The 14,730-nt window shown below is 36.7% G+C and overlaps 2 protein-coding genes across 5 annotated transcripts in view; one reads left to right on the forward strand and one right to left on the reverse strand.

The window, feature by feature from the left end:
- Window positions 1-14,730, forward strand: part of Mct1 (Monocarboxylate transporter 1) — a 354,171-nt gene that overhangs the window by 42,613 nt on the left and 296,828 nt on the right. The gene's annotated exons all lie outside the window — the stretch shown is intronic.
- LOC148948267 (uncharacterized) overlaps window positions 8,406-14,730 on the reverse strand; it is an 86,481-nt gene continuing 80,156 nt past the window's right edge. For both annotated transcript variants that reach the window (XM_089093848.1, XM_089093850.1), the window contains exon 2: window positions 8,406-10,565. In XM_089093848.1, the coding sequence (XP_088949974.1) occupies window positions 8,587-9,189 (603 nt within the window). In that variant the 5' untranslated portion in view covers window positions 9,190-10,565 and the 3' untranslated portion in view covers window positions 8,406-8,586. The remainder of the gene's footprint in view (window positions 10,566-14,730) is intronic.

Here is a 14,730-nt window from a genome sequence, read left to right on the forward strand (position 1 = left end):
ACGTAGCCAAGATATGGTTTACGATATTCGTAGAAGAGTAGGCCTTTCTTTTATTGACCTTCCGTTGAAAGCTAATAACTAAAAGATGACGATTGGATGTATCAGTAGGTAATGTGTTACCTGCAACAGTAGCAAGGAGTTGTCCTCTTTCATCAACGATTATCTTTATGTTGGCATTCCCTTTGAGTGCAATCATCTCCGGATATCTCAATCTCGCATATCCACCATTTGTACAATGGAATCTTTTCGGTATTCCAAAGAAATTTAATTCCTTACTGTCATGACAATACATGCATACATTTCCAATAGTGCTACCATTTGTTCTTGTTTTATAGTTTAAATACTTCTCCCTGTCGGTATTTAATGCTGCAATAACCTTGTCATGTGAACAAAGTTTATTTAAATGCTCCATCTTCACTTTTTAAAGATAAGACTTATGTGTTTATCGTTCCACTGCGTAAAAAATACTGATTTAATGCATGCAATAGACTAGGTAGTGTCGATAACCGGCAATAGAGTACCAGTGGGAAAACCGCAACGTGTCTCTGAGAAATCATAGAGTACAATTGTTTGAACCGTAAGCATATTTTGTCATTTTAAGATACATACAAAAAAAATAATAAAATAAAAAAATAAAGTTGAATAATTTCGAAGTTTAAAAAAAGTATGTTTTTATGAAAAAAAATATTGAATTAGAATCATCAGTCCTCATCATTATGAGTATCCAAAACTGGACTTAAGTTTCACATTTGAACTAGAGAATTGTATTTTCCATAATTTTCTTACATGAAAGTTGAATGAAATTTCGGTATTGTGTATTCAAGAGGTGAAGAAACTTTTTTATAGTTTAATTTCTGATCGCGGGGGGTTGGGCACGGTTGAAGTTGTTTTCATGTAAAAATCTATTTTCTTTCCGTTTTTAAGTTTTGATGTTGCTCCTTACTTTCACTTGAAGAAACTTTTTTTATAATTTAATTTCTGATCGCGGGGAGCTGGGCACGGTTGAAGTTGTTTTCACGTAAAAATACCCTCCCCCTCTTCCATGGAAAATCCCCCCTCAAGACAATCCCATTCATGTCGACTTTTGGAGGTTGTTTCTCCATTTTTTTCGATAATCAGGCAATTTTCTCAAACTCATAGCTTTTGACTGGCAACACTAAAGTTAATGAATCCTAAATCTTTTTGAAACAGCCTCTATTTTCTGTCTATTTTTAAGTTTTGATGTTGCTCCTTACTTTCAGTTGAAGATTCTTTTTTTTATAATTTAATTTCTGATCGCGGTGGGGGTTGGGCACTTTTAAAGTTATTTTCACGTAAAAATCTATTTTCTATCCTTTTTTAACTTTCGATGTTTCTCCTTACTTTCAGTCGAAGAAAATTTTTTATAATTTAATTTCTACTTGCGGGGGGTTGGGCACTGTTGAAGTTGTTTTCACGTAAAAATCTATTTTCTGTCCGTTTTTAAGTTTTGATGTTGCTCCTTAATTTCAGTTGAAGAAACTTTTTTATAATTTAATTTCTGATCGCGGGAGGGGGGGGGGGGGCTGGGCACGGTTGAAGTTATTTTTACGTAAAAATACGTGAAGCATTTTTCTACTCGTAAACTAATTTCTTAAACTAAAGAGTTATCCCGTCCTCCTCTCTCAGAAAGTTCAGAAAAAAAAACACAATAGCTTTTTCTGTAGTGAAGCATTTTTCTACTCGTAAACTAATTTCTTAAAATAAATAGTTAACCTCTCCTCCCTCAGAAAGTTCAGAAAAAAAAACACACAGCCTCTATTTTCTGTCCGTTATTAATTTTTGATGTTGCTCCTTACTTTCAGTTGAAGAAACTTTTTTTTATAATTTAATTTCTGATCGCGGTGGGGGTTGGGCACTTTTGAAGTTGTTTTCACGTAAAAATCTATTTTCTATCCGTTTTTAACTTTTGATGTTGTTCCTTACTTTCAGTTGAAGAAAATTTTTTATAATTTAATGTCTGATTGCTGAGGGCTGGGCACTGTTTAAGTTGTTTTCACGTAAAAATCTCTTTTCTGTCCGTTTTTAAGTTTTGATGTTGCTCCTTACTTTCAGTTGATTTGGGAGCTGGGCGGACCTTTGAGGACGGGTGGCTGCCTGCGTGGTTGGGGGGGGGAGATTGGAGCCCTTTGGGGTTGTGGTTGGGGACCTCACAACACTGTTCAAATGGAACTTGTGTATTATAAGGACCACCGAGTTTCACCCTCAAATCCTCTTCTAAAATCATCTTTTAAATTCATCTTTTAAAATTTCTCTAACTGTTTCACCGAAATAATTCCCTAAAATAATAATTTGTTCTGAAAAGATATAATAAAGCCTTAAAAAGTAATATAATGGGGGCTCAGGAGCCATTGGGACACCGGGGGCCCTTTGGGAACCCAGAGAACCTTTGAGGACCGGGGGCTTCCTTCGGGGTTGGGTTGGGGGGATCGGAGCCCTTTGGGATTGTGGTTGGGGACCTCACAACACTGTTCAAATGGAACTTGTGTATTACAACGACCACCGAGTTTCATCCTCAAATCCTCTTCTAAAATCATCTATTAAATCATCTTTTAAAATGTCTCTAACTGTTTCACGGAAATAATTCCCTAAAATAATAATTTGTTCTGAAAAGATATAATAAAGCCTTAAAAATTATTATAATGGGGGACTCAGGAGCCATTGGGGCGCCGGGGGCCCTTTGGGAGCCCAGCGACCCTTTGAGGACCGGGGGTTTCCTTCGGGGTTGGGGTGGGGGGATGGGAGCCCTTTGGGGTTGTGGTAAGGGACCTTACAACACTGTTCAAATGGAACTTGTGTATTATAACGACCACAGAGTTTCACCCTCAAGTCCTCTTATAAATCATCTTTTAAATCATCTTTTAAAATGTCTCTAACTGTTTCACAGAAATAATTCCCTAAAATAATAATTTGTTCTGAAAAGATATAATAAAAGCCTTAAAAAGTATTATAATGGGGGCCTCAGGAGCCATTGGGGCGCCGGGGCCCTTTGGGAGCCCAGAGAACCTTTGAGGACCAGGGGTTTCCTTCGGGGTTGGGGTGGGGGGATCGGAGCCCTTTGGGGTTGTGGTAAGGGACCTCACAACACTGTTCAATTGGAATTTGTGTATTATAACGACCACAGAGTTTCACCCTCAAGTCCTTTTCTAAAATCATCTTTTAAAATGTCTCTAACTGTTTCACTAAAATAATTCCCTAAAATAATAATTTTTTCTGAAAAGATATACTAAAGCCTTAAAAAGTATTATAATGGAGGCTCAGGAGTCTTTGGGGCGCCGGGTGGTCACACAAAATCAGAAAAAATGTTCAATGTTCCTTTAGTACCTACGCAATTAGATTAAAAATGAAGATATTTATGCAGAGTTTCAACTAGCTATGGCTAAGTTTGCTAAAAGATCAGTTATTTTCTGGCGAAAACACACAAAATCAGAAAAAATATTCAATGTTCCTTTAGTACTTACGCAATTAGACTAAAAATGAAGATATTTATGCAGAGTTTCAACTAGCTATGGCTAAGTTTGCTAAAGACCAGCTATTTTATTGCGAAAACACAAAATCAGAAAAAATATTCAATGTTCCTTTAGTACCTACGCAATTAGACTAAGTCATCGCCCAGTTAACACTAAGATGTAAATTGGGTAACCCTCTGGCAATAGCAAAAGGCTTAGCAGTGATTACATCTCATTGTCGGCGACAATTCAATCAGATCAGAGTTGTGCAAATGGAATACCTTTTTCGCAAATTGAGTTAGCTTCTATTTCATAGACAAAATATTTGAATTCCTTTTATTCAAATCACCTATCAAGTTATCAAAAAATATTTGAATTAGAAGTTATAGGCAATACCTGTTTAGAAAAAACTAGTGTACATTATACCTTGCCAAGTTTTTTAAAAAACCTACTATTCAACTTACCATATGGAGTAACCACCCACTCTCTCTAACCGACTGACCCCAAAAAATGCGTGTTACCTCATAAAAACCCGTCTGCTAAGCCAAGTACCGTTCATAGTAATAGGTGACTGACCCTGGCATGCCAATGTACCGGTTAAACTGCACATATATCCATGTAGGCGTGAATGTAGGATTGAATGTAGGATCTGTATCTATTAATGCTTAAAAAAAACTTTATGATGAAAGTGCTTCGAAAACCAGTCTGCTTGCGCTATATAATCTCAATTATACTCTCAAAACGTGATTGTTCACTTTATAGGTATATAATATAAAAGGATTGGCCGCTTTTTGCTACGTGTTCGTCAAACTGCACTGTATATGGTGTATATGGAGTATAACATCCCTGAAATCACTGATGAAATCTTATACACCCTTACTACTGGCATAGGGAAACCAGTATGGCCTAGAACTTTACCTTGGATTTCACGATTTGGTGAATGTTTTAAGTATGCTTGTTCTTACCTAATTCCTTGCTGCTTTGATCATACAAATAAGAACTTTGACGGTAGATCAAAAATACCTGAGAAGTAAATGCTTAATTGTCTGATGAGCTTAGTAATCGGTGTTTGTCATAAGTGACATAAAAAAAGTTGGATTAGCAAACAACGACCGTATTGACTACATAGGTTACTTCTGAATAGACTTTAAACTTTGACGCCTCTGTCACAATGAAAATCAAATCCTATCTGTTTGTGTATGAGCGTCTGTGTGTTTAGTTTAATATTTTGAAATTTTACTGACTTTCAAACAGTTCGTGGTAACGAACTGTAAGTAAGGAGCGACCCGGCTCAATGGTAACCGAAACTCTAGAAAACGATACCAATATCGAGAACGAAAAACTCTAGAAAACGATACAAATTTTTGATACCAATAGATACATCAAAAGAATCAGATTTCAATGCTGATTTCAAATATATAATTTTCATCAAGTTTAGGATTACACATCAAAGGGTTACATGCCTGAGAAAATTTGACTGATTTTCGAAAAAAGGGGGAAAAAACCTTTAAAAGTAATATAACCTTAATGAAAATCACACTATCATATTCGGAGTATCAAAGAAACCTACTTCAGAAGTTTCAATCATCTATCTGTCAAAATGTGGCATTTTCTATTTCTTGCTGCAAGAAGGATCACGGATGCGTGTTTATTTGTTTTTTTTTGTTTTTTTTTCCCCAGGGGTGATCATATCGACCCAGTGGTCCTAGAATATCGTGGTAGGGCTCATTGGAACGGAAATTAAAATTTCTAGTGCCCTTTTTAATTGACCAAAAAAAATGGAGGGCAACTAGGCCCCCTCCCACGCTTATTTTTTTCCCAAAGTCGCCCGATCAAAATTTTGAGATCGCCATTTTGTTCAGCATGGTCAAAAATATGATAAATATGTCTTTTAGGATGACTTCATCCCCCGAAGTCCCCAGGGGGAGGGCTAAAAGTTATGAACTTTACCCAATGTTAACATATAGTATTGGTTTTTGGGAAGTATACAGAAGTTTTCAGGAGGTTTTTTTTCTGGTAGTGGGAGGGAAGGGTGGGTCGGGGGTTATGTTGGAGGATCTGTCTATGAAGGAAGTTTTCAAAGGGGGAAGGGAAATTGCCATGAAGGGGGCGCCGGACTTGCCAGCATTATTTATTGGTTATTGGGAAGTATACAGACATTTTCAGGAAGGATTTTTATTCTGGAGGATGGGGCTGGAGGAGGGGGTTACTCGGGAGAATCTTTAAGTGGGGGTAGTTTCTTTGGCGTAGGGGACATTTCTAAGAAGGGGGCGCCATCAAAATAGATACATCGAATCAGATTTCAATGCTGATTTCAAATATATAATTTTCATCAAGTTTAGTGCTGCCCATCAACAGTTACGCGCCTGAGAAAATTTGGCTGATTTTCAAAAATAGGGGGAAAGACCCCCTAAAAGTTATGAAACTTTAATGAAAATTACACCATCATATTCAGCGTATCAGAGAACCCTACTCTAGAGGTTTCAAGCTCCTATCTGCAAAAATGTGGAATTTTGCATTTTTTGCCAGAAGACACGGATGAGGGTGTATTTGTTTTTTTGTTTATTTTTTTTTTTTTCCCCGAGGGTGATCGTATCGACGCAGGGGTTCTATAATATCGTGAGAGAACTCACTGGAACGGAAATTAAAAGTTCTAGTGCTCTTTTTAAGTGACCAAAAAAATGGAGGGCAACTAGGCCCCCTCCCACGCACATTTCTTTCCCAGTCATCTGATCAAAAATTTGAGATAGCCATTTTGTTCAGTATGGTGAAACATATGATAAATATGTCTGTTAGGATGACTTAATCCCTCGAAGTCCCCGGGGGGAGGGCTAAAAGTTATGAACTCTACCCAATGTTAACATATAGGATTGGTTATTGGGAAGTATACAGACGTTTTCAGGAGGGTTTTTTTCTAGTAGTCAGGGGGGGGGGGCTTTGTCGGGGGTTATGTTGGAGGATCTGTCTATGAAGGAAGTTTTCATGGGGGAAGGGAAATTGCCATGAAGGGGGCGCCGGACTTGCCAGCATTATTTATTGGTTATTGGGAAGTATACAGACATTTTCAGGAAGGATTTTTATTCTGGAGGATGGGGCTGGAGGAGGGGGTTACTCGGGAGAATCTTTCCGTGGGGGTAGTTTCTTTGGCGTAGGGGACATTTCTAAGAAGGGGGCGCCGGATTTCCAAGCATTATTTAAAAAACGATCAAAAATTAAATATAAAAAAAACAAGTTTTTTTCAACTAAAAATAATAAGCAACATTTGAACTTTAAACGAACGGAAATTATAACGTACATGAGGGGGGTCTTCCCAAAGTCAAAACCTCGCTCTTTAAGCTACAGTTTTTTTTTTTGTGATTTCAAAAGAGCTATCTATTCTAACTAAACGGCATTTGTGATTCAGGGTTTTGTTAATTAAATTTGTTTTTAACTTCTAACGTAATGAGCAAGGTATTGACTAAGGGGAGAACCCCCTCATATACGTAATGACATATACGTAATAAAAAAAGCAATAAAAGCACAAGCGATACGGCTCAATAGTCATCTAAACTTTTAAAAACGGAATTTTGATGTCAATAAATGTATCAAAAGAATGGGTTTATAATGCTGATTCTAAATATATAAATTTTATTAAGTTTAGTATTACTCATCAAAGGCTACGAGCCTGAGAAAATTTAACCAATTTTTTAAAGAGGGGGGAAACATCCTCTAAAATTGAAAAATTTTTAATGTAAATCACACCGTCAGATTCAGCGTATCAGAAATCCTATTACATAGGTTTCAAGCTCATATCTGCAAAAATCTGCAACTTTGCATTTTTTGCTAGGAGAAAAATATACGAATATAGAAGTTAGTTACGTAAGTTAATTTGTAAATTACGTCATAACCAAATTTAGAGACATCCATTTAGCAAAAGAAAAGTAACATTTTTATGCAAATTTTGTTTACTTATTCAATGACGGTGAGCCAAAATAAAAGTTGCATTAACTAAAAAACGATCAGAAATTAAATAAAAAAACAAGTTTTTTAAACTGAAAGTAAGGAGCGACATTAAAACTTAAAACGAACAGAAATTATTCCGTATATGAAAGGGGCTTTCCCCTCCTCAACGCCTTGCTCTTTACGCTAAAGTTTTTTATTGTTTAAAAAAAAATAGAGTTGTGAGAAAGTCAAACTTTAGCGTAAAGAGCAAGGCGTTGAGGAGAGGACAGCCCCTTTCATATACGGAATAATTTCTGTTCGTTTTAAGTTTTAATTTCGCTCCTTACTTTCAGTTTAAAAAACTTATTTTTTTTATTTAATCACATAGATAGGACGACCGTCAAGACAGTCATTTCCACTGCCCCTAGGACTTGTTGTGTTAGATTTTTTCTTAGATTTTAGATATGTTATAAAAATTTTTAAACAAATGTCCAGGAGTCCCCTCCTTTGAGTTCTATAACAGCCACAGATTCTATTCTGAATGGAGCTGGACTGCTTAAGTGTTCTATTAATTATGTGGTGATAAGCAAAATAGTTATAAGTCCACTTTTTATGATTTTATAGGAGAGTAAAAACAATGAAAAAATCTTTCTCACAAATCAAAATTTAAAAAACCTGAAACTTTTGAGACTGATTCCTAGTTAATTTTTGGAGCGGAATTCGATTGAAATTTTAAAATTTTAAAATTGTTTTTTATTTAGAAGATAAGGGACTTATGTCTTTTTTGCAAAATGACAATTTTAAAAATTCGAATTTTTTAATTTGCAAAAAGGGCATAAGTCCTTTCAGAGTTTTATTTTCTTCGCTTACAATGCATCCATTAAATACAAAAAGTGAATCAAAATCACTTTAAGAATGATTAATCTTCTTCTGGAGGCTCAGCTTCGTCTGGAATGTAGTCACGAAGCGCATTGTCATACAGAAGATTTCTGAAGAAACGGTGTAGATCCTCTAGGATGAAAGGAAGAAGAGAGATCTTGTCATCGTACTTGGCTTTGCTGATTGTGTGGCCATTGGGAAATTTTGGAGAAAGAACTGGGATAGTAGCAACTCTACCCCTTTTTCGTAAATTCATGGTTCGGAATGGTTCGTCATTCTTGTGGGAAGTTTTGAACTGCACTATTTCTTACTCCTTTGTTTACCGGAACCAACAGATGTCAGTCCACTTGAACTCTGTTTTGTCAACGTCAATGTTTCTTCTGACGAAGACTTTCTTAAAGAATTCAACAAAATCTAAGATTTCATCCTTTTTCATTTGATGAGCATTCATAGATATCTTGCCTCTGGCAGTCCTGATGACATTTGCCCAGTCTGCAGGCACATTGACTTGAATGTTGGTCGTTTTCTTGGCCTTCTCTATCCTTGCATGATCCGAATCACATTCAAGATGCGTGTGGCCTGGTTCGAGAAACTTCTGGTCAATTAGTTCCAGCTCTCCAACAGCAACTTTGGAAATAAAGTAAGATAGCATCCCAATAACAATAGAATTTCTATTTTGACCATTGCATGTGTCAGAGAAAAGAACGATGTGCTTGAGATTGGGCCGAATTTTACCAAGCAACAAAAATAAAGCGGAGACAACCTCACTAGCTCCCTTTTCTGACTGTCCCTCATGCCACAAAAAATTGTGGGATTTCTCTCCTTCTCCTGAAACATACACTGTTAAATTATACGTCCAGAGCTGACGCTTATAGAATACTAACTTCGCCTTAACATCTGGGGTTGGAAGGCATTGTTGCATGTCCAACGTCCAAAGTTCCTCCTGATTTTAGTTCTTTTTCTTTGTCTTCCTTTTTGCTGTCCTAAGCTAATTTGAAGGCATTGTCCAGCTGCTCTTTTTGAATGATTGCAGGGTTTCCAGGATCAGGATTTGCCTGAATTTTCATTTTCAAGCTTTCACATAGGCCACATGAATCATTGGCTGGAGCTTTGAATCCGAGATTGAAGTTTTCATAGAACACTTTCTTGTAGTGACTGATCGATACATTCTTTCTACCCTCTTCTTCACACTTTGCGTTGTAAAGGTCGAACATTTTTACAATATTTAAATTCGAGGATAGGTACTCTCTGGAGGTATGGGCTCTTTAATAATGCGACTCAAAGGCCGCGAAAGAGTTTATGTGTTTTTTGATAAACTCCATATCAGTTTCTGGACACCTGTTGTGCGCTTGTCTCTCGGGGGTCGAATGCGGTGTCTGGATTACACCAAACTCAGTCATCTTTGAAACTATTCCTCTCAGTTTTATATTTGTGATGTCGAATGTCCCAATAAAACAGGTTTTACTGACAGTTTCTACTTTTCCAGTGATATTCTTGAGTGTGTACTGGTAGGAAGCACTTCTTAACCTATTGTTCTCGTCGACTCTCTTTTTCTTTTGGTTTGGTTGACCTTTTTTAATCAGTCCAGCCAAAAACTGCTGTTGTACCAGTTTGTCACCAGCTTTCCAATAAGAGTCAAACATTGCTTTCCTGGCTGCATTATCTACTCTATCGAAACAGCTCCCCTTACATTTTTCAGAACAGTCCTTGAAAGTTCTAGCACTATGTACTTTCTTGGAGAGGGTCATGTGCTCTTCACCCTTTGCTTTCAACCTTCCTTGTTCCTGTCAGCTCAGCTCATAAAGCTTTTTTCGTCCTTTCTTTTTTCCTGAAGACTCGAGAATTCCTGCTTGATTGTTTCCATCAGCACCGTGGTTTGTATTCAAGTTTTCTTCAGAAACATTTGCATTTCCCTGGCTTGTATCTTGATAGTTTCTCTCAGAACTATGGGTTGAATTCAGGTTTTACCCATCTCCCCATCTGCATTTCTCTGACTAGTTTTCTGATCTCCTTGTCGTGGGTTTCCCTGATTTGCAGTGATATTCTTATCAGTTTCATTTGGTTCTTCCTCATGATCCTTACTTTGTTGGGTGTGCAAGACTAATGAACCATTACTGAGATTGGTTGTCTCTGCCTGGGGCTCCTCTTCGCCTTCAGCCTCACTGTAGTTGTTGTCAGAAGGCTCATATTCTGACCCAGATGTGCTACTGAGGTCTTCCGAGCTTTCATCAAACATAGACTCAGTGACAGCATCCAATGACGCTCTTCCTCTTGAAGATCTTTGTCTCTCCTCCATGCCTGAAAAAAATCTAGCTAAACGTTTTTTTTATGTTAAACTTATCAAACTTTAAATCTAAATACCAAACATTCACAAATACCAACGAAATAGAGAAAGGAGGAAAATGCCAGATATCGAAAAAGTCTGGCCACCTCATAGCCTAGCGTCATAACAGAAGTCAGTTTCTGAAAGAAGCCACTTAACGCTGAGAACATTTTTGGAATTTTTCACTTTCATGAGACATAAAGGTTTTGACTAACATATTACGTAGCCTAATTGGTATAAATTTAGAATTGGTACTGATGACAAGGAGACATGTTAAGAAAACAATTCTTACTTTAAAATATGTATAATGATCCTAGTTTACATATTATCCAAGGGGAGAACCTTTATCATCAAATCTTTCCTCTAAAAATCTTTCTTTTTCCAACTTAAAAGAAAAAAAGGTTCATTTTTTCCACCCTAGAAACGCATTGCGTAAATCTTTTGAAATTGCCGCTATGAATTGCCAAATAAGTTGTTCTATAGATAGCGTTCATCCCGGTCATTGTTAATTCCGTTTTTTTAATGAGCAGTGGCGAAAATACCGTTTTTTTTAATGCCATATGTTTATCAGATCTCCCCTACTTGGGAATCACTTCACGCATTGAACGCCATAGACGTTCAATATTTTGTGTGTGGGCCCCAGTCACAGGGTCCACAAAATTCAAAGAATGATTGACAGTTAGGTGCTGAAAATCTTGCATGCTGCCACTGCTTTATGTTTAAACACGTGCTGTGTCATTAACTAACAACGGCCGGGATGAATGCTATCTATAGAACAATTTGTTTGTCAATTTATAGGGGCAATTTCCAAAGATTTACGCATTGGTTGAGAGCATGGCAAAAATTGTAATTTTTTTCTTTTAAGTTGGAAAAAGAAAGATATTTAGACGAAAGACTTGATGATAAAGGTTCTCTCCTTGGATGATATGTTAATTAGGATCATCATACATATTTTAAAGTAAGAATTGTTTTCTTAACATCGTCTCCTTGCCATCAGTACCAATTCTAAATTTATACCGGCTAATTACTGTTAGGTCTCCTTTATCTGCCCATTTCTCTGTTATTCTAACCCTATATCAGTCGACAGTATTTCCAAAAAATAGTGGTAAACTTGAGGAAAACCATCAGACACTGGTTCCGGATTTTTGCTCACTACAAAAAAAATGGGTACTTCCTCGTCAGTGTGTTCATGCAGACTTCTCTTCCATTACTCTTCAATACCACTTTAAATCAGCACAAATACGTCCATTATATTCAAACTAAATGGTAGTAACCTGTACTTTATCTTCAGAACAGAATAATTCCATCAAATTTCAGAATGTTTACTATCCATGTGCCGAAGATTAAGCCCGTAAACACTTAAAGGAAATTATGAATCTTGCACAGAACGACGGCCGTGATGCATTGCTACGAGGTGACAAGCTGTTTATCCAAGGCCAACTATTCAGGTTCGATGGAAAGGCTGTGATTGAGGTTAAATGTAACTTGGCGCCAGTTAAAAATATTGGTCCACCCCCTAGTGCTAGACTCCCAAATTACCCTGCTGTTATCCCGAGGGGGCTAGATAGTGATGCCAGTAATAGAGATGCCGAGACAGTGATACCATCAACAGCCTATTCTCAGGCAGTATCGGCAACTAAAAGACCTGCTAGTGCTGTTATTAGCCCTAATGACCTACATCGACCAGGCACTCGTAACGTGGCACCCAGAGGAAACCATTCTCCAAGAGAAGGATTTAACAGAAGACCTCGCAGTGGTTTTTCCCGTAATTTTGTTGATAATAGTCAGCGAGTGCTAACAGATATTAATAGTCGCAGTCGTGAGTATTACCATTTTGCCTTTTCTTCGACAGAGCCCAGGAACTAGAAACTCCAAAAAGTGGCTAGTGATATAAATGCACTGACAGAAAGCATAGACGCATAGGAAATAAAGAGCCATATACTGAGTTTAGTGTCATGGAACATACAAGGACTACGTGATAAGCTGCCTTATTTATATGATGAATTACTTTCGTTTGATGCGATTTCGTTTATTGAAACATGGAACGATCATTCTCCTATATCACATCTCCAAGGGTATTTGGTTGAACAGGTTGTGCGTAAACCAGCAAAAAATAATAGAAATTATGGTGGTATTTTGGTTTTGATTAAATCATCAGCTATTGATGGTTATGAAAGAGTTAATAGTAGATCTGAAAATTTACTTTGGGTGCGTATTTGTTTTAAATGTGGGAAGAGATTAATTTTGGACGTTGTGTATATCCCTCTACGAAATAGTTCTTATAATCGAGAAAATACTTGGGAAATTTTAGATGATGAATTGTCGCTAATACAAGAAAGTTAAAGTGATTTTGAATGCGTTTTGATGGGGTATTTCAGTGCTTATACCGGCGTTGAGGTTGAGGTTCCAGATTTATTAATCCCAGATTTAGGGGATTTGGTCTCAATTTGTTGTAGATTACCGCGAAGTAATAAGGATGAAAAAAGAAAAATAAATGTTTGGGGAAGAACTCCTGGCGCTTGGCGGGGAACATGGTCTGATCATTGCGAATGGAAGGTTTGGAAATGATAAGGGTCTGGGCGAGTTCACTTGCCTTTCGGGCCCAACTCCAAGTTTTGTAGATTATGCGCTGATTAATACGAAATTTGTACCTGAATCGATTGATATTGATGAACTAGATTTAGTTGGATCCGATCATAAAGCTATTAAGCTTGAGCTGAAGACTGAGAAGCTTCAGGATGTTGTTCCTCGAGTTAGAAATTTATCTAATGGAGAGCTTAGATTAGAGGGCTTAGGAAAACGAATTAAATATTCTTCAAATGATAATGATTGTTAAAATTTGTAAAGGGAGATTATGAAGCTGCATATAAAAAATAAGTTGAAAGCGTAAAAAGAAAATGTAAAAGATATACAAGGTAAAATTCGGGAGTTAAATGAAATAATTTGAAGTTGTGCAGCATCGTGTAATCTGAATAAAAAAGAAAATAAAAACGAGCGATATTTTGATTTGGACTGTAAGTTAATGAAAGAAAAGGTCAGATATTTATTGAGTCATTTAAAAGAATGTGATAAACCTGAAGAGCAAAGTTTAAGATTAGCCGAATATAAAGATAAAAGAAGAGATTATAAAGGTTAATTAAAAGGAAAAAAAAGAGTTTGAGATTAAGAAGAAACTGGATATTGCAAACTATTTTAGAAATAAAGATTTTAAGAAGTTTTGGGGGTTATATAAGGTATGATATTGGAAATGAAAAAGGAAAGACACAGGTGGCTCCAGACGCCAATTCATGGCCTGATTACATAGAAAGCTTGGAAGGTGATTGCGCAGAATTACAAGAGGTAACACATACCACAGAGATGGTTGTTTATCCCATGAAGGAACATGATTATGATTTAGTAGGGGAAGTGAGTAGTGATGAGGTTTAGTTTGTATTCAAGAATTTAAAAGGAGGATCGGCTGCGGGTGTTGATGGTGTACCAATAACGTTATTTAAGAATTTTCTTTCAATTTTTATGTCGATAATCGTTTTTCTTTGTAATAAGGCGTTAACTTCAGGACAATGGCCAAATGAGTGGAAGAGATCATTGCTTATGCCGCTTTTTAAGAGAGGTAACCCTAAGTTGCACATAAATTATCGTTTAATAGCGCTAGTCCCTGCTTTAAGTAAGATAATGGAGAAAATACTAGATACAAGGCTTTCTAAATGGTTAAATAAAAATAATATAATACATGAAGAACAAGGAGGTTTTAGGACAGGGCACGGGACGGTAGATACAATATTTATTTTAAAGGCATTAATTGATAAATACGGAAAGGGAAAAACTTGTCTTTATGTGGGATTTCTGGACCTCCACAAGGCGTTCGACAGTGTCGACAGAGAGCTATTAAAGGATGCCCTGTTTAGAATTGTCCTCCCTCATTTGTTTGTGAGGTTGATAGTGAGTATGTATATTTGTGTGAGTGGAATCGTGTTAGTTGGTAACAGGTTTTCTAGGTTTTTTAATATTAAGCTGGGTGTAAAACAAGGCAGCATTCTTTCTCCTAAATTGTTTAATATTTTTATAAATGATGTTGTTGATTATCTAGAGAATAGATGGCCTCCGAATGTTAGTCTAGGGACCCATAAATTATCAATACTA

The sequence above is a fragment of the Artemia sp. Qi Xiang Cuo genome, chromosome 9 (genome assembly GCF_049724085.1).
Source record: "Artemia sp. Qi Xiang Cuo chromosome 9, ASM4972408v1, whole genome shotgun sequence".
NCBI lineage: Eukaryota > Metazoa > Arthropoda > Branchiopoda > Anostraca > Artemiidae > Artemia > Artemia sp. Qi Xiang Cuo.